Consider the following 20,967-nt stretch of genomic DNA (forward strand, 5'->3'; position numbering starts at 1 on the left):
GATCCAGATGTGCAAAGGTTTTTGGGGTTGTCGTGACTACATGTAGGGGTGGTTTGGGGTTAGGGCGTATAGGTGCACCTGGCTACAGAGCGCATAGCTCTGTAGCCATGGCGCCTATGTTCAAGGGTATTAGGTTTAGTAGGCATCGTTTTTGCTGCGTAGTAAAGTTCAATCGTTTGCAAGCATGGTCTAAGGAAAAAATTGCACCACCGCCACCCCCCCTCCACGACCACCGAACCCCAGGTTCACACAACCCATAGAAAATGAAGGATATAAATAATAAAGAAATGTTTACATATTTATATTAGCAATATCTACCTTTCACGGCGCTGTATCTCGACGAAGTTCATTCGGGTTTTTTAGCAACGCACATGTAGTACACGATCATCACCGGAGGCTACAGTAACTTAATGTCCTAGGAATGCGCAGATCGATGCGTAGTAGCAACTTTGCGCTCTTGCGCTCACGAGTTGTCTATTCGCGGCAGACGGACGATATACAAACTCAGAAGGTCTTGTGGTGTATGATATACAAATCATATTCGAGACAGACATTTGAACACGCTCTGGGTCGGAATCCATAAATATTTTGTTAAATGAAGGTTCATTTATGACCCTAGGCCTAAATGGCGATGAGCGTTGAGTTCCAAAAACAGACCATTAATGTCACATTAATGACATTGTATAATTGGATATCCCGTTGGGTGCTTCTTTACTCCCGAGATTATTGTGTCTGCATTATCGTGAAAACAAACAAGAGTTACAAACTGACATATAAACGTATCAGACTGCTCTGCTCCCAATTATCGACTTCCGAATTTGTGGCTGACCAATTTAAGAGATCTTATAGCAAACAAAGAACAAACTTGGGGTAAGCAGAACCACATCCAAATGCAAATCTGAATTATTCCCACCACAGAGTCAAAACCTGAAGTCATCAATTCCCAAAGATTGTCCTTCCATCTTATTGAACGGTTGCACTAGTCTTGAATGAGGAAACACAACTGTACATGACAGCGCATGGGGCGGATGTCTGGTCTATCATAAGAACGGCTTACCGATTCATAAGTGAACTCAATCTGGATCAACAAAGCTCAAGCTAATGGTCTTCAGCATCCAAACCAGAAGTGGTCCTATAAAAATATTACTTATAGGTTAATAATACTCGTTGGGAGTGAAATTATACAAAATAATGCACGCGTACTGAGATGTTAATGCTTCTAATGGACGAGCACCACAGGAGTAAGTGCATTAGACGCGTGAACATCTCAGTAAAAGTGCATTATTTTGTGCAATATCTCGAGCAATAGGAAATACGCAGTTATCAATCAATTTCATACAGGAGGAAAACTTAATGTCGTGATTTTTGGTATTGCTATTACAAAATGGTCACAAAAATGTTGGAAAATGCGAGCAAATATGAATGCATCAATCCGCCAGAAATCAGTCCTATGCGACGCGAATGCATCAGTAAGAAAGTTCTTGAAGTACTGGATGACACTGACACTTTGACCATCTTATCTCTAAGACCAAATATAACTTATCCATATTGGCTAAGAACTTTAACTGTTATCATTTGGAATGGTTGGTCAGTGGTCTCCCGCTAATGTAGAATGCATCAGCTGTACTCCGACCCCAGTTGTGTCAGCGGATACCCACCAACTTGGCAACTGCCTGGATATTATCATCACTGATACTCCCCGTATTCTCCCCGTTACAATCGACAACAATGTTGGGAACTGGGATCACTACCTTATCATAAAAACTCTGAAAACCATGACACTGCCTGTAGAAGCCCCATGGGATAGTCGTCTATCAAGAAGCAATCCAGAAACATCATGTGAGCATGTCCCCGATAACATCCATGATACCATGTACCAATTCATACCACAGACACGACCAGCACAGTTTTCCAGGATAGTGGCACGAAGGCTGTGACAAAAAAACAGCGCTTGATGACAATGGCTGGGCTCAGTTTATACAACCGAGCTACAATGAGTATAATCTGTATCCAGGAAAGCTGCTGCTTTGTTCAAAACCAGAGTCACTCGTGGGCTCCAGACAGTACAGACTCCCATTCCTGGTAGTGTACAGCTCACCAGAAAGGCAAGGGGAGCAAGTAGAGGTTCAAATGTTATGTGTGTCACGCTTGGACCAGGACAAAATAATTATCGTTGTTGGGACTGTGAGAGCTTGTGAGGGAATCTGAACTGATAAACCGTGATCGGAAGCACGAGATTGAGATGATCGGGACAATGGGATTATAAGTCAGGTCACGGTCTTTCAATTGTAAAACTGTTATTCTACCTTGAGAATCCGTCCTTCGAGAACTGGACCACATCATGGAATGTTCTATTTGGTACACCCCAAGTGTAGACCAACCACAATTTCAATCCGGGCAGATGCACCAGTAGCCACCCAAACCTGCTATAATTGAAGACCGAATTAAAAAGACTAGTTTGCGTCTGACGTCAGGGCAAAGGCGCGCCGTGATTGGTTGCTCACCTGCGCAGTACGGCATTTTTGGTCTGGTTGACAGGACGTCATACGCAAACTAGTCTTTATAATTTGGTCTTCAATGATATGACTTGGAACAACGATAGGATAGTCATGCTGACAGAGACGATCTAATTGAAATTACTGTCAGCATAGACACATGTGCTGCAAAATGGCACACAAACAAAGATAATGACTTACCAGGTCTGTTGCGAATTCGTATACTAAAGCCTTTCGCAGTTACCGAGGAATCGGTTTTGAAAACGGCAAACAAATTTCTACCAGTTGCTTGTAGATAATCGGGAATATCCTCGGTCTTACAAAATGTTCCAATAAGTGGGCTTGTATCATTCGCTCCGTCGTATATGGTCAGACTATCATTAATACAGTTGGCAGATTCTTCCAAATCAAATTTACTAAAGAGCATATTTAAAACTGGTTTGCTGTCTTCATCATTATATATGAGTGTACCGCACGTTAAATTGTTCATATAATTATCAGGGTAGTACGGGGAATAGAATATCCCACTGGACACTGTATCATCGCATACATTGTTGGCTGCAAAGTAAACAATTATAATTTTTAGAACCTAGTAGAATATTGAAAATTGTATAGCTATTCGACAAAATAGTTTTTGCCGACAAGCATTACAAGTGTCTTCATCATGAGTTATTTAAATGTTTGTGTACAGATTATGCTTCTGGTAATAGTTGCAAAAATCGTATGATAACGAAAGGTTAATGATTACTCCGTTACTTCAATATATACGACACCATTTATTTAAAAAAACACAGTAGTTTATATTGCGCTACGCACTGGCATAAACCCATCACTGTGGTCCAAGACACTTCATATACGAGTAGACACAATCAAGGAAATGCAGCAACGACGCGCACACCTTATACAAACTACAATACCGTAAAACCCCGTCTACAAGCACATATAGCGTTTTTTATAAAAGCTTAATTAAATCGAAGCAATCGTTAATATACCAATACCATAGATCGGTCTTAAAATAATACTTGTTTGTATATGCTTGGATCCGTAATTTATTTGCTCAAACTCCATAATGGCGACTGGATTAATGTAGCTTTGATCAGAAGCACACTATATGCTTGTAGACGGGGTTTTACGGTATATCATCGCAGCCATAATCATCTGCCTGATTTCTCATACGGGTAGCAGACACAATAATGGAGTTAATTCCTTGCCCATGGGAATTTCAAGGGACTACGCACAGACTCGAACTCGCACCATAAGCACCAATGCACCGGAGTCTAGCCATTTTGAACTAACTTGGGGAGGACAGTTTTATGGTCTACTTAGCTCAGCAATGCTTTGCTGTCTTCGATAATGGTTCATGTACGCTAGAGCGTTCGATAGGAACAAGCGAACAGTATACGAGTTTGCTGATATCTATCGGAGCGTTCAGCAGAGCAGCAGTATTATAAACACGGTCGATGGTAAAACCAAAAACAATTTCCTTTGTTTTCAGTAAGTACATTCCGACCCACTCATCAACTACTCAAGTGGTCATTAAATAAGCATGTCTCGGGTCGTGTCTGCGGTCAATAGAAAGTAAATAATGTGTGTAAGTTTATGTTTACATAAAGTGGTGTAATTAGGTTTCAAGGGTTGTTGATTCAAGCATGGTCGTAAAATTGATTCGATCGATATTTTGGTCAATGCGTTGTATCGGAGCAGAGTTGTCAAATGAGCGGAGCCTAAAAGAGTTTGCTACAGGCTTTAATGGGTTTGGGCTTTGATAAAAGCCAGGTACCTCTCCGATACAATGCGCTATCGAAGACAGCAAAGCATTGCTGAGCTCAGTAGACCACAAAAACTGTCCTCCCTTTGCTGTCTCTGAATATAGTCGGTTTTCAAGTGTTAAGAGTAAGAATGTTGTTAAAATTAGACATTGAGAACTTACGTCGACAGAGTACAGTGTAATCTTGGCAGCAGTCTTGACGCATCATGCATTCCGAATCACACTGGCATGGGTACTCATCATTGGAATCATTTCCGCATCGAAAGCCACAGGTTGGAGCTGAAAGAAAGAAGTCCGAAGTTATGAATATCTATTCAGATGAAGATGCTACAACCAATGGTGACATGCCCGATTATCAGAATGAAGTAAACAGTTTGAAATAACTCTAGATTAAAATGTACGAGGTACTTGGTCATAATGCTCTAGTTGATAGCTGAATCAACATCTTTGTCCTCCCCAACCGTAAAATCACTGGCGTGTGACAATCAAATAAAGACTCAGTGGCTATTTTTGTGAGTACAAATGCAGTTGCACAAATCATTGTAGGTTGGCACACGATGGTGCTCCTGTGACGAAATGCCTTAATCTTGCAGAATTGTTGGTAATCGTATGATTGAATCACCAAGAGGAATGGCACCCAAGATCTCCTTATCATACATCACTGGTTTCTTCTTGTAGGGTTATCTGACATCCTCATGCAGGACAGACCTCTCATCAGCCGTGGTGTGATTGCCATGTTAAGGAGGGCTGAAATCTGCATACAGATGAAAAGTGGCCATGTGGAAGACTAAGCACGTATTGAAACATGTGTTTCCGTGTTGTTTTGATTTTAATTGACTTTACGCAATTATGTCATTTTTACTCGGCTCACAAAAATAACCACGAAGTCCTTTATTAATGGTCACACGCCATGATTTTATAGTTTAATAGAAGGACAATGTGTTAATTCAGCCATCAACTACAGCAGTTTGATCAAATACCTTATACTTTTTAATCTAGTGGCATTAATTTTTCAAACTGTCACCAAACTCGCCATTATAGCCCCGAATGAGGTGTGTTTTGCTATTTTGTTGGCCAGTGCGCGCAAAGAGCGCAAACATTTAGCAATATTACCCTATTTGGGCCCAAAACACGGTGTTTTCGTATTAAAAAGACAAATGTACAGGGCACTTATTGCTTCATATTTTCTTCTGTTATGATTTTTAGGTGGCAAGCCCCGCCCAAGCCCCGTCACCCTGCTTTCGCCGCCTATGATCCCCATCAAGTTGATTTCCTTACCATTGTCCCAACAGAGATTGGGATAGTCTGTGCAGCAATCTCCTCGATCAGAGCATTCAGGATCGCATTGACAAGAATGGTAAACATCTTTGGTAAACCCGCATCGAGTCATGCAAGTGTCATCTTGAATAAGAAAAACAAGAAGACCAGTGCACCAATGATAGAGAAGCTCATGCAACATGAAATTTTGAAAATACGAGAATCTAATCTTATATCTTGTCTTGTTTAGTTGTTATGTGTGTGTGTTTAATTTTTTTGTAAGGTGGCAAAATAGTTTTGCAGGCATTTGCCTTTTGTTGCATCTCCTCCATCTTGTGTTTGTTTAATCATTTTGGTGTTAATTAAGTATTCTTTGTATTTTTATGGAAATAAATTGAATTGAATTGAATTGAACTGAATTGAATTGAATAAATTACGTTCATGTTATTGTGAACAATGTAAATTGGTTCCATGTGTCGCAGGGGATCTAGCGGTGATTACGCCCAAATATTGGTTTCTATAAACGAGATCCCAAGGTTTGATATAAAGGGAATCATTTCCACCGCATGTGTATTATTTTTCTCGGGAGGGGGAAATGTCCCAACCTTTCGTTTGATATATTATTGGTCTTAACTCAAGAACCACAAGTCATATGGAAATATAAACTGATATATGCGATTATTAGCTTTTTCTCTATTTCCTATGAGATCAATGCCCGGGGGGGTTCTTCGAAAAAAATTTACGGGGATGTGCCACGCAGACTTTCGGATGCTGAACTTCTCTATACCTACTTTTTGCTGTTTTTTTCAACCCATCAGTATACCAATTTTGCACAAAAAACACCCAAAAAGCACCCAAATTTGCCCTAATTGGGCGCTTTTAGGGGCACTTTTTCCAAAATGCACCCAATTGGGCGCATTGATCTCCACTGAAAACCCACCCATCGATATACCAAAATTGCTGAAAAGGTACCCCAAAACCGTGGCACATCCCCGTATACCTTCAACCCGGGAGAACCCCCTCCGGGGATCAATGTTGATATTAAGAAGTACACCGCCGTTTTTGTAATAATGGCCAACACTGAATATTAATATGGCTCCTGCCATCCTACTTGCCTTAAGGGGAAATTATATGGTGGTGGTGATTATTTGTAGACGATGTTAGTGTTAAACACCTCTCTCTTCTCTTGCATCCCATTCCCCCCCCCCCAACCTTGCCTCCTTCTTCCCGTTTCTCCCTCTCCCATCCTTTCTTTCTCATTGCCTCTCTCCCTTTCTCTTTCTCCCACGCTCTCTCTTTCTCCAAAAAATTAACTTTCACTCCTTAGATCTTAATACATATAGTTTATACTTACCTCCGATATAAAGAAGACGATTTGGAGACAGGAAACGGGCATTTCCTACTTTATTCAAAGTTGCGGCTCTAAGAATCATATCTTTTACCTCGTGTGCAACAAGATTTTCATCGATACTAAGCAGAATCGCTGCAGCACCTACATTGTTGAAATGGTTGAGTGTTAACAAATTTTCAGTTAATCATCTTAAATTTATCTCCCAGACTGACCAAAATGCTAAGCTTTGCATATTATTTGTTTTGATTTTGAACACAAAACCGTATTATAGTGATACCCTGCTGGAATTTGTTAGCCCGACTTTTTAGTTTTTTAAATTTTAATTTTTTGGGAAATTTTTTGGGATGACCAGAGGTTTGACAAGTACCCGAAAATTGGGATGTTTAAAATGAATAGGGCCAGAAGATAATTATAGGTAACATATTTGGATTTTGTTGACGACATCTTCCTCCGGTCAGAGAACAATCTCAGGAACATCTTTAACATGTTGAAACAGGGCCTGTGTCAATGATTGCTACTGTTGTGGCGATGACGCAAATTTAGACCCTTTATAATGTTGTATTTTTGAAAATGAATTGAAGTAGGAAACATGCTACATATACACATCTGTTATGTATGGTAATGCTTTTAATAATTCAAAACAGAGTACTAGAAAAATGTGAACTGGATGCGTCCGACTTGGTAAGGCTTGAAATGCAAAATATTTTGTATTGGTGGAATATTTGGTATCTTACTAAAGTTTTAAAGAAAGTGGTAGTTATACATTTCCGTTGAGAAATTTAGGAAAATTTAGCATTCCGATTGGAGTATTGATCTTTAACATCCAGGAACCGATCCACATTTACATGTAAAAAGGGGGAACACCAAACGGAAAATTGAGAAATCAGAGTTTTACGAAATTTTGGAACGAACACGAAAGCTTAAGATTGAACACGAATTTTTTCATACTATAAAATATTGTAAATTGTCGGTCCCTTAATACTTTATTTTGATTCTACCTGATACATGAGGACATGCCATTGATGTTCCTCTTAGTGTAGCAGTTGCGTTGTTAGAGTTATGTCCTGCGCTGGGCAAATAACCACCTGGTGCAAAGATATCAACACATCGACCAATGTTGGAAAAAAAAGACCTCTGATCGTCTATATCTGTTGATCCTACTGTTATAGCCTATATGAAAATGAATTAAGAAGACACTTGTCTATGAATATGATTTAAATAGACATTCCTACAGATTTATTTTAATGCCGAAGTAATACACATCACTGTAAATGGATGACGGCCACACTGGGCGGCTACGGTCATATTAAGCACCCCCCATAGCAAAAGAAAAGTTTCCCGGTGACCACCCCATGACCATTCGGTGGTCATCAGAAACCTTTCAATACCTTTTCCAGAGTTATCCGAGAGTGCCCAAATTAAGTTATCCAAAAGTTTTCGGGTAGACATCCGGAAGTCGATCTCCCAAAAACTCAAATATTTCAAATGAGTTACCCAGAAGGTTCCCAGAAACTTAGATTCTTTGCAGGAGTTACCCGGGGGTTATCCGCTTTTAATTTGACCTTGAAAATAGCATTAAGCGTCTTAAGAATACATTGTGGGTGGGTATATGGTCAAAGGTCACTGAATGAATTCAAAATGGAGAAGCTAGCTGTTGGCAGTTGGAATATATTTGTGAAGTTATTTGTTGTCCAAAATGTATGGATTTACATGTAGGACATTACAAGATGTTTACTAATTAATCTGGAACATGCTGTAGGAATTATAAAGCATTGAATGCTTGATTTCAAATGACAATGCAGGTAGGAAAATTTGTATGAAATGATTTGTATTGATGCAGTCTTTTATACACTATTGTACATGTACCTAATATATGACACATTTGAGTGTTTTAGTTTATATTTTTTTTCCAGTAAATCATACATGTACAACATACATGTTGACAGTAAATTAATGCCAATTAAATTACTAATCATCAGCTAATGTGTCAATTAACTGATAAGCTTTATGTTAAGCTATTGTTGTAAATAAATGATAATATTTGATATAAAATTATATAGGCTGTGTTAGTAATGTGATCACATTTAGGTACTGTAATGCATGTATATATACTGTTATCATAACAATTTGGTTGTACATTAATTGAAATGTATGCACCTTATAAAGGTGTGAACCAAATTAATGCAGAAGAATAGTTTTGTACAATAACTACAATTACATTGTACACTTTCAAGTTTCTTAATAGCAAGATAGCACACTGCCATGACTTGCAGAGTTGTATTTCTCCAAAAACTACAATTCAAATAATAAGCTAAATTGCCTAATACATTTGTGCATACTCATGAATTTGTATTTCTGCATTCCCCAAAAGGTCAACAGGAAGTCTCAAAAGAGGTCACCAGGTATATCGTCTCCAAATAAAGTTATCCGCTAGGTCCCCGAAAAGTTATCGGCTAGTTATCCGCTAGTTCCCCAAAAAAGTCACCGGGTGGTTACCCGCTAGATTCCCAAAACAGTCATCGGGTAGTCATCCGGTACCTATTACCTGAAAATTAGTATCCACTATGTACGTTTCCCAAAAATTTATCGGGTAGTCACCCGCTACCTATCTAATTTGCATGTGAAATTTGCCGGTGTCTACCCGGTGACTATCGGGAAGTTATCCGCAAAGGTCTGATTTTTTGCTATGGGCCCACCTCACCCCCACACTATATTTACTGACCTCGTATTTTATAACTGAAAACTGTTGTGTGACAAATCCAGAAATTTGTATACACGACAGAAAAGAGGAGAGATAATCAGGCATGCACCATTCGATTCTCAGGGGAGGGGGGCATGGGAGTCAGGTGGATTTTTTTTCGCTACCTTTGGCAGTAAAATATTTTTTTTCACGGCAATTTTTTTTTAAATTTTAATGTATACCATTATACATAATATAATGAGTTAAAACGGGATATGTACAGATATTTTCACTTACAGCAGGGGCACTTGCTGGTGACTCTTCGCAGGCATCACTATTTGCATTACCAGCTGCTACACTTACAACGATGCCCATATTGGTTAGTTTCTCTACAGCATCATTTTGACTCTGGCTATATGATCCACCTAGTGACATGGATAAAACGGCTGGTTTCAACACGTGCGCTGCTACCCATTCCATCCCTGAGGTAGGGGGTGGTGAGAGATTTAAATTAATTTTATGAATATGATACGATCGATATTATCTTTTTTTTTTCAAAAGAGCCTCAAAAATTACCGTGCAATTTTGTATGCACCCTTAGACATGACAATATGGTTGAAACATATCCAGTACAAAATAGCACCAATCCAAGCATCAACTCGTGAGTGAATCATGAACTTGGTTTAAAACATGAAAACAGTAAATCATTGATGCCCTTTTCAATTATACCAATCAGCTGATCAGCTGTGTAAACCTCCTGTGTGGGATAGTTTAAAAGACTGAGCAGTCAGCCTGTCAGCAGTAAGCAATCAGTCGCTAGAATTCACAACATTTAACCTTTTCCAAAAGATTCTTATCCTCTTAAAGGAGTGTTTCGTGATCCTAGCATCCTCTTTTTATGACATTTTTCAGTACATATCCACGAAAAAAGCCTATTCCCAAAATATCAGTTGATTCCGATTTTGCGTTTGCGAGTTATGCATGATTATGTGTATTACACTGCTCCATAGACAATGCGTTGTAATTTCGTTCTGGTGCACCAGAACGAAATTCAAATTTCACGATATCTTTGCAAAACGAATTAATCTGCAAGAAATATTTTGTACATAAACATTATGTAGCCAGAGGTTTCCAGTGATATAAAAATCTCACCTTTTTTTGAGAAAAGTGGGGGGATGAGGCTGTGGATCACGAAATGCCCCTTTAATAATATTTGAAGTAGTATACACCTTTTCAAACAGTATACTAATAAAACATCAATTTCGCATAAAAAACTTTCTTTTGGTCAAAATTTCATACAAGAAATTCTCCAAATATATCAAATCCATTTCCTTACCCGATATAGTAATCGATTTTAATCCGCCACCGGTACAGGACAACACGCGTACACTATGAACAGTTGCGTTGGGAGCTACTCCGAATGTTGAACCAGCAGCAGTTCCAGCAACATGGGTTCCATGACCTCGGCAATCCTATTAAAAGCAATAATGTGCGATTTCAATAAAGACGAGATTCTTGTTGTTTTTTACAAAAATATTTGCCATATCTTTCCAGTGCCTATAATTGTCGTCAATGCGTTGTATTAGCTCGCCGATCATTATTTAGCTTCAGAAGAAAAGACAACTTGCAATAATTGTAGTCCATTTAGGACCTTGTTGGTCAGAACAAAATATTGAAATCTTCCAAGTAATGATAATTTTTTTGTATTGATTAGCACATGTATTGATCCCCTCCATGAAACAAAAGGAATATTCAAATAAGAGCGAACAGATTTCCTTCAATGGATACTGAATACATGGCAAAATGGGCTTTGATGCAACTTTCAAATCTTGGGTCAATTTCATTTGAATGTATGATGCAACATCAATAATGGGACCATTGCAACAAATGGGGTGTCATAATGCGAAGAAATAATATCCGCTGTTAATCATGCTTATGCGTTAGAATAATGGTCATTCACTAAGGGGGTAGTTACTTTTTTATGTGTTTAGTTCATATACTTCTGCTACAGGTTGTTGTATCAAGATGATTGTTTCTCATCTATTTTTGGTGATTTTGACAAGCCTGTCAATTCCAAATACACCATCCAAACATTCATTTGGAATGACTAGATTTTGAAATATAAACATAAAAGTCTGGCCATAGAGGCCGTCAGCCTTTCGCCATCTTGTGGGTACGAATGATCTGTGTGTTCATGCGTCGGACACTACGCGCAGGGCGCAGCTTGCCACGCAGCTGTTATCACGCGTCAACGCGTGCTTTTGATGTTCACGCACGGAGATCGAACGACCATCACAGCGTGTACCCACAAGATGGCGGCATATGACGTCACGCTGACGGCCTCTATTCCAAGTGGATCCATCTGCATTCAATGGTGCATTTGGAAGAGGCGCGTGCTTTTCAAATACACGGACAGACTGCAGTGGCGAACCGTGGCCGCCCCAACCCCGGGGGGCTGAAGAAGAAACAATTTTGCCCGTCCCTTCCTTAACAGCCCGAAAAGGTTGACCCAATTTTTTTCACGGTCGTTTGAAAAAGTGAAGAGCAAAAAAAAAAAAAAAGAATTTTAGGTGCTAGCGCCCTAAAAGCAAGCTTTTTCAAAATTTTTATGCTTTTTCAATTTTTGCGCCCTTTTTCTTTGCAAATTCGTTTTGCCGCCCCTTCGTTTTTGCCGCCCCTGTTTTTGCCGCCCCTTCTTCTTCCGCCGCCCCTTCGTTTTTGCTGCCCCCTACTTTGACCCCGGGGGCTGGCGCCCCCAAAGCACCACCCCCCCCAAAAAAATACGCGCATGGACTGTGAGTGCTAATCTCTATTATGTTCCAGGATGTCACCTAGCCTACATGTATCTCCGATGTACAGTTCTTGATCAAAATTCCACCGCTGCATAAGTGGCCATTTGTATTGATTAAAAGTAAGCACTGTTTCGCTACTTGGAATTTTTTTGACTTTCAATATGTTTTTGCGTGAGCTTTTGTGAGCATGTGAAATGGATTATGTTACAATATTGTTATGGGTTACCCAGGTTATTTCATAACTTGACTGGACTACATGACTTGTAAGAGAATGTTTTATACCATTCCAACACCAACACCATCGTTAAACAAATCAAAACCATCTCCAGTTCGACCATTGAATTCGTCATGGCTATACCGCACACCGGTGTCAAGAATATAAATATGTGTACCGGTACCATCTCCTGCAAGAGCGAAACGGGAAAAAATCATGTCGGTTCAACCAAAGATTTCAAGAATACTTTCAGAAATAGTACAAGATATGGTTCCACCAAACATCCTAAAAAATCCCATAGTTGCAGTCTGTTATATTCGTTTTAGGCCGACTGCGCCTTGATTGTTGATGGGGTGTCAGAGGATGATTTAAGCACTACCCAACACTCCACTGGGGTCAACTTGCAGTTAGCACAGCTGTGTGAGTGAACATGACACCACTGCTTGCCCACTGCATAGACATGCATGGTTAAATTTGAATTTGGACTGATATATTTACAATAAAAACACATCCAAAATGTTGGTCGATTTCACATTTTATGTTATCTACAGAAGGTGTGAATTATCCTTTGTGCATACATCACTTTTGTTCTGATATCGACCAAGTAATAATGACACACACACAGTTCTAAAATAACATCTTTTGCACAGAATTCAATGGGATTTGAAAAGTAAAGTGGCAGTTGAAACTCTAGTGATAACACTTTTACAGTGCATGATGGGGCTTCCTTAAATCATCTTCTGATGGGGTGTCAAACAATACTGCGTTACTGATACAAGGAATGTTAACGAATTTGGATGTACAAGTCAACAATGCCTTGAAATATATACATCCAGAGATTTTGCTCTGGATGCAATTCCTCCACTCAGCGACGTCCACTTTATATTGTATATCTGATTACAATTTAGAGGGAGATGAACATAGATTTTTGCGCGAGAAAAAAAATCAATTGGCTATATTAATCCAATATGAAGGTGGATGATTTTCCTATATAACGGGCCAGTGAGCGCTAAGCGAACAAAATTTTGCAATTTTATCTTATTTTAGCCCAAACCATGGTGTTTTCGGGCTAAAAAGGAAGATGCACAGGGCAATTTTGGGGCCCTGGGCCCTGGTCCATTTGCCCCCATGATAAATCCCGCGCTGCTGTCGGTCTTACCTATACGATTTCGAGTTGAGTTATCCAAAGGCAAATATCTTTGGTCTAATCGATCTAACCCCCATGATGTTACTTCTAAAGCGCGAACAATTGAATCCTCTTCCACGTATTTTACCATTGGAGATTGGCAGAGCTGTGAATAGACAAATATCAAATCAAGAATTAATTCTAACCACTATGCCTAGATAATCCACATAATACACTTTGTGTCACACGTCAAAGCCTACTAAACTACAATTCGAGGTATAATTATAGGTTAATGAATGCGTCTTACTTGTTGAGAGTGAAATTGTACAAAACAATGTACGCGTACTGAGATGTTGATGCGTCTAAGGAGCGAGTGCATTAGACGCAGCAACATCGCAGTACAGGTGCATTATTTTGTACAATTTCTCGAGCAACAAGTAAGACGCATTAATTAACCTATTTCATACACGAGAAAAGAAACCGTGATTTTTGCTAATCTATAACAAAATTGTCCCTAAAAATGTTGGAAAATACGAGCAAGTATAAATGCATCAACCCGCAAAGAAAATGAATCAATCCTACACAATCAATCCTACACGATGCGAATGCGTGCGAAAGCACTGCGCGTAGTACGCGGAGTTCTCGCCCATGCAATTATACAATATTAATGCACTCCGCGTATTTTTCTAACGGCTTTTCTGATTGGCTATGCAGTTCTAAGAGTGTATGAATAATGTCTGAATACATCATTTGTTTGGGATCTGCTTCTGATCGGGGATCGGCTGATGGACCCCACGGAACAATACAAAATGTGTTTCAGCATTTTACCAAGTTTTTCAAACTAGCATGTACAATAAATATTACCTTTTGCACCGAATCTTCAGATAAATGAGCAGCAAAGCCTTTTATTGTATGTTGGTATTTATCTTGTATCATGCCTTCTTTGGTCTCCCAAGAGAGAATATCTGCATATATATTATCCATGCTATCCTCCTCAACGAAATCCTGCCAAATTTAATTAAACATAGAGTGAGTGTATAGTAACAACAAGAACACACCATGATATAATCATAGAAATGAACCGCTTACCTTCGTCAAATTGTCAAAAACAATTAAGCAAGTTAAAGGAACATATTGTCCTTCTACTTTAAAGTCCCATTCAGTGATCCCAGCGCAAGTGTAAAAAATTAGAATTGTTTATAAATTGATTAAAAGTGAAGGATAAGTCATTCAAATTGTCATTTGATATTTTTGGAATGAAAACATTTTGGCAATAAACGAAGAAAATAGCCGTATTGACGAAGTTGAAACCCCCATTCAAATACATGTATAATTTATATACTGTCAGTATGCACCAGGTCTGATGGGGGGGGCACAAGCAGTCGATTGGGGGGCACGTGCCCCCGTGCCCCTATGACGCTACGCCACTGACAGATTCATGTAAAATGCCTTATTTTGTCTTAAATACACAGCTTTTGACTGAACCACTATCAGGCTATGTTAGCACATCTATGACAATGACATAGGTACCAAAATCTGAATTTTTATCATTTTTACGATCATCCGGATGAGCAAATCACTAAATGGCCCTTTAATGGGACCTATGTGTTTGCATGTGATTAAACTAGGAGTGGTTGCATTTCTCTATGCCCTCGTCTATGCCCCCTTTACTTCCCACGATGGGTCGAAGGTCGTAGGACCAAATTTTAAAAATTATCATGTTGTAGTATAATATTGTTCCTCTAAGAGCTTCTAAGCGCTAGGAATAACAAATCCCTTTGTCAATTTGTCAAATTATATTGCACTACGCTGCTGTGCCTATTTCCGGTATTTATAAAGTCAAGTAGAGCAACAGTCAAATATCTCATACACAGGGTTCATACCTGATAGGATTATGCATATGACTAGCATTCCACTAGTACTCTTTTGACTTTATCATGGGGTGTAGCAGTTCTTGGAATTAAAATTAAATCGATTTAAATTTAAACAAAATCCGATTTAATTAAAAAAATTTAAAATCAAATCAAATCAAATCAACAACCCTGCTGGCTGGCGAGTTATATAAGCTTTATGGGCATCATGGGTGAGATGTATCAATTTGGACCTGTGGCACACCATGAATAATGCCAAATTTGTCGCCTGTTGGTGGCTTATAAACCTAAATGCAAAAAGACGTTTAAAAATATATTTTCAGAGTCACGATGTAGGTATTTCCAGAGTCAGGATGTAGGTATCATTATGCCTCAAATCACTATTGTCAAATAAGTGCAGAGAAGGTAATGATATGAAAATTGAAAGTTGAACAAATACACCTGATCCGTGAACTTTTTATTTTTTAAAGACAATTATTGTTCTGATTTATATCATCATGATTATACTAGACCCAATCATATAAAATTAATCAAAGATCCAAAATAAGACAGTTGTTTATGATGTGTGCATAAATAGCTTTTGATCGCCAATATTTGATTATAAAGTTCATTTGATAAAGAACATAACATTCACCCTTTTCTATTACATCTAATTATTATCCTGTGAAACTCGCTAATATATAACCAATTAACCCGCCAGTTATACTCTCCCAATTGCTAATTGATTTAAGTGGGCATGCATATTTTTTTGTTTTGTTCATTACTGTCTAATAGAACGTTAGAAGCAACAACAATTCCAATCCAAGGGCCGGTACAAAAAGGTATCCACGCTCTATTAAATGCCGAGGTCATCGGTTCCGTAAACAGTGTGTTCATTTCAGAAAAAGGTGAGTTTTTTTATGACGGCAACTTATTTTTTGCTATATACAACAGTGTTTTGTTATTAAAATATTATTTAACTGACTACGAATTAGAATAAACGATAGGAATTTTGGGTTTTTTCTATCCTTACCGTATAATGTGTGTCGACACTCCCTACTCAAAATATTGGACCTGTCTGTGGTCACACGGTACAGGATAGTAAAAACAAAAATCCTAATAATATCTAAGTAAGCAGTATGAAAAATTACTAAAAATTATTAAAAAGTATGAGGTTTTTGGTCAACATGTTTCAGCTGATAGCTGAATCAACATCTTGACCATTAACAAGGACTCAGTGGCTATTTCTGTGAACCGTGTATAAATGCAGTTGCGCAAAGTCAATAAAAAAACATGAAAACCACATGTTTCACGACTTTCTTTACAGTAATTGACAGAACGCTTTGCAGAATTGTTTGGCAACCGTGTGATTGTTTTGAATCACCAAGTGGAATGTCACTAAGATCTCTTATCTTTTTGTGGGGCTATTTGCAGACCTTGTTCCCCCACAACCATGACAACTGTCAAATCTGGCGTGTGGGGCTATTGTGGGGCTATTTGATATCACAGGCTTTCACAAGTTCTTCTGCAGACATTGATGAACTCCAGAGACACATAAATGCACAAGTTGACTTCCTCAGGAATAAGACGTGGTGTGAATGCCATGTTGAAGAGAGTTGGAATATGCATACAGAGGAATGATAGTCATGCCAGGGTACGGTGGACATATGGAAGACTAAGACTCTCAATTACTGCAAAAAAAGTGGTGAAACATGTAATTTTCGGCTCACAAAAATAGCCATTGAGGTCTAATGGTCATACGTCAGATTTTGCAGTTGTGGGAGGACAAGATTGATGCAGCTATCAACTAGAGCACTTTGACCAAGTACCTTATTCTTTTTAAGGTTGGTCTGAACCCTGGAATTATGGAAACTTTTGGGCCTCATAACTTCTAAATTGTTGGTCTAAAGTAGGCTATATAATTTTGACCTCACAGATGTGAGATACAAATTTGACCTCACAGATGAACTTATCAAGTCTTTGCCATTCTAAATATGTATACTTTTATATACTTTAGACCAACAATTTAGAAGTTATGAGGCCCGAAAGTTTCCATAATTCCAGGGTTCAGACCAACCTTAATCTACTGGCATTTGCTTTATTTTGATACACTCTGTAGTTCCTGGCGCATGGTACCGTGACATGATGGTACAAAGGTCTGAATAATACCATAAACTGACAAACACAACAAATTTGGCTGATTCCATTTTTTGTAAATAGGTGCAAACATTACAAAATTACCAAATTTTATATCATAAGATCATACATTATGGCTTTAATGCATACCTAACCAATATGCACTGCCATACCAAGTCCACCCCAAGTGACCAGTCGGTGTACCACAATGCTTACAGATAGAAATTTTCAGACAAATATCATTAAATTACTAACATTTGATAAAGCTAATTTATTATACATTGGCAGATTCTGAAATTGTCATACCTTTTCGAGAACTAAATTGGGAAAAGGGTTATCGACAGAACTCTTACATTAATAATACTATAAAATTCCAAAAACAAAACAAACAAAAATCCGATATATTTGCTTGAAACTTTTGGACACGATTACCACTGTGCCAAAGGTCACTTAATATTCCAGACTTCCTGTTTAGAAGCTGCAATGTCGGCGCCAATCTGGTCACGTGGGCATTACTTGCCTTTTATTAAATCGCCTTGCAAGTGCAACATCAATAGTGGGGAGAAGGATATTTTGAACTGAGAAGGTGGACTATGTTTGATCATATTTTAGAAATATCCCCCACCCTGCATAGTTATTACACAATCCTATGATATTGAACAGGAAAAACTACATTTCATTTTAAGTCTGACTGCTATACACGAAAGCATGTATACACGAAAGCATTGTTAAAGGTAGCTACTTGAAAATTTGCATACATATAGTTCGTAATGTCACCTACAGGTGGTGAAAAAATCATGTCAAGACCATTTTCAGATTTTTGTTGGTGTCCTGAAAAACACAGTAAGATATGGTACACCAGAAACGGTGCCGCATCTTTGGATATTGCACGTGAAAACATGCTTGCAGCCAATGTACGAACTTCCCTCTTTAAACAAAAAACTCCGATATTAGTAACAATATAAATTTTGAATGAATATACACTACAGTCCAAAACATCATCTGTGACTGAAAAAGTAAAATTTTGATGGACAGAAATTACCCAGAATTCCAATTTTTAGAGGGATATCTTGTAACATCTCAGGTATTGATAATCAGCACAGTGTACATCCCTACAGCGTGACTTTTCTAGCTGCGCTTTTGGATAAAATACAAAAGTTCAAGCTACTATAACACATTTTTCAGTCAAAAAAGTAAATTTAATTCCCTTTGTGATCTATTGTGGTATTGTTTTATTCCAAAGAAAGCGACATAATGCTACCATTTTACACCATGTTTTTTTAAAGTCAATATCTTCATAAACTGTGCTTGTGGTCATTTATACTAATTTTATTACACTGGCTATTTGTTTTATTAGTTTGTGCATATTAATGTCCATATTTTTCAGTTTGTGGCAACCTTTTAACCAGTACATATAATTTTATGATTATTCTTGTGTTTTATACAGTTTTTACTGTATAACATGACCAAATGGAATAATTATGGGATCTTCAACACACTTTACTTGAGACGCCTTTGTAAATATTGTACATATTTTGACCGTTTCCGGTGAACCATATCTTACTGTAGTTTTCAGGTCACCAACAAAAATCTGAAAATGGTCTTGACATGATTTTGTCACCACCTGTAGGTGACATTACGAACTATATGTATGCAAATGTTCAAGTAGCTACCTTTAACAAAACAAAAGCTATAACCCAATAGGTAGAACTTTTTGAATGACCCTCGTATATACATACCTTAAACGTCACAATGTACTTTCCTGGAACCCGATCGTCAGCCTTGAGGAGTGGAGCCAAACATACAGCAAGATCTAGCTGCAGAAGAACCACGAAGACAATTATGATATACATGACTGTTTTCAACAATAATAACCGACAAATCTCTTAAAACGTAACCAGTCCAGGATAGATATTTCAAAGATTATCCATTATTTATGTGATTCAACTAAGATTGTGTATAATAATGCAGCAGCAAGTGCAATTGGTAATATTCGAGCTAATGCACCATGAAGTGTGACAAATGAAGCCTATAGTGATAAAGCAATTGGTTTCATCCATATGAATGAGTGGTTGCAACTCAAATATAAATCACAAATGCTTCCAAAGTAATTGGGCGGCTGACTGAACATGCTGACCGCACACAATGCAGGGTCAATCACCAGAAAGGGCAGGTGTATTGCAAAAACAAGTTTATCTCTATTCGAAGAGAAAATTATTACATTACAAGTTGACACCTGTTGCAATTTTTTTATGCGTATTGTGTGGGTAAAGTTCAGCCTCGTACCTGTTCTTCCCCCCCCCCATTTGAAGCGTACATGTTCTCCCCCCCGTTTGGCTGATGAGGTAGGTAAATGAAGCGGACCCTCATCATACAATCACAATCACAATCACTTTGACAAGTTTGACATTAGCAACAATGAGTTGTACTATCATTTACCATAACAATGCTGCATAACAATATGCAGATTCGACTATGGTTCTCATTTCGACAAAGCTCACACAGTATTGTTACTATGCGTTTGATTTGTACTATTTCATCCAACTGAAACTATAATAAATAATAGCATTGCAATATACAGGGAAATCAGATACATGAGTTTGTCGATACACGGTTTATATGCTAGTCTCAGATGAAATTCTAAGCTCAAATTATGTTTATATTGTTTAGGCCTAATATATATCTCCTGATATTGATATACATATGAATTGTAATATCACAATTTACTAATATATAACAAAAGAAGCGGCTGATTTTATCCATATATATGTGAACAACAACAGTATACGTTCTGTCCATTGAGAGCGTTTATAGTCCCTTTTCTCACAGCGGGCACATCTCATTTCATGACGTCATCTTTTTTCTAGGCCAAATCTGTCTCGTTCGAAGGAACTCACCGCTTAAGTTGGTTTTTGCGGAATATCAATTTTAAACGTCTTATTTTCTCAAAAAAAGAATCATTTTCATTGTCCTCATAATATTAGCTTGCCAATGATATGATGTTGTTTTTGCAATAGACCTGCCCTTTAAACAATTTTCAAGTTTTTTGGTTTTGTTTTTTGTTGTTGTTGTTTTGGTTTTTTTTCGCACTTCAGTATGTGAATCTTCCTTCCCCTGACGAAAATAATACAAGCTTCTTTTAACAATTATGGTTTAAACACATTCTATTAAGATTCAAAGTTTGTGAATTAAGTATTAGATTTATTAACTGGAAGTGACGCAAAGGTCATGTATACCGGGGATAAAATATTTAATGCATTGTATCTAAAACCAATTCATTCACCGTACTTTATTTCTT

The 20,967-nt window shown here is 38.0% G+C and overlaps 1 protein-coding gene across 1 annotated transcript; it reads right to left on the reverse strand.

The window, feature by feature from the left end:
- Positions 1-2,607: 2,607 nt before the first annotated feature.
- LOC140158029 (extracellular serine proteinase-like) lies at positions 2,608-14,681 on the reverse strand. The gene is made up of 10 exons (XM_072181279.1): positions 14,548-14,681; positions 13,717-13,849; positions 12,626-12,747; positions 10,888-11,023; positions 9,849-10,033; positions 7,870-8,041; positions 6,875-7,012; positions 5,542-5,664; positions 4,426-4,542; positions 2,608-3,053 (listed from the first exon to the last, which is right to left on the reverse strand). Exons 1-10 carry the CDS (start codon positions 14,665-14,667, stop codon positions 2,608-2,610), a joined length of 1,692 nt encoding a protein of 563 aa, XP_072037380.1. The 5' UTR covers positions 14,668-14,681.
- Positions 14,682-20,967: the final 6,286 nt, after the last annotated feature.

The sequence above is a fragment of the Amphiura filiformis genome, chromosome 1 (assembly GCF_039555335.1).
Source record: "Amphiura filiformis chromosome 1, Afil_fr2py, whole genome shotgun sequence".
Classification (NCBI taxonomy): Eukaryota; Metazoa; Echinodermata; class Ophiuroidea; order Amphilepidida; family Amphiuridae; genus Amphiura; species Amphiura filiformis.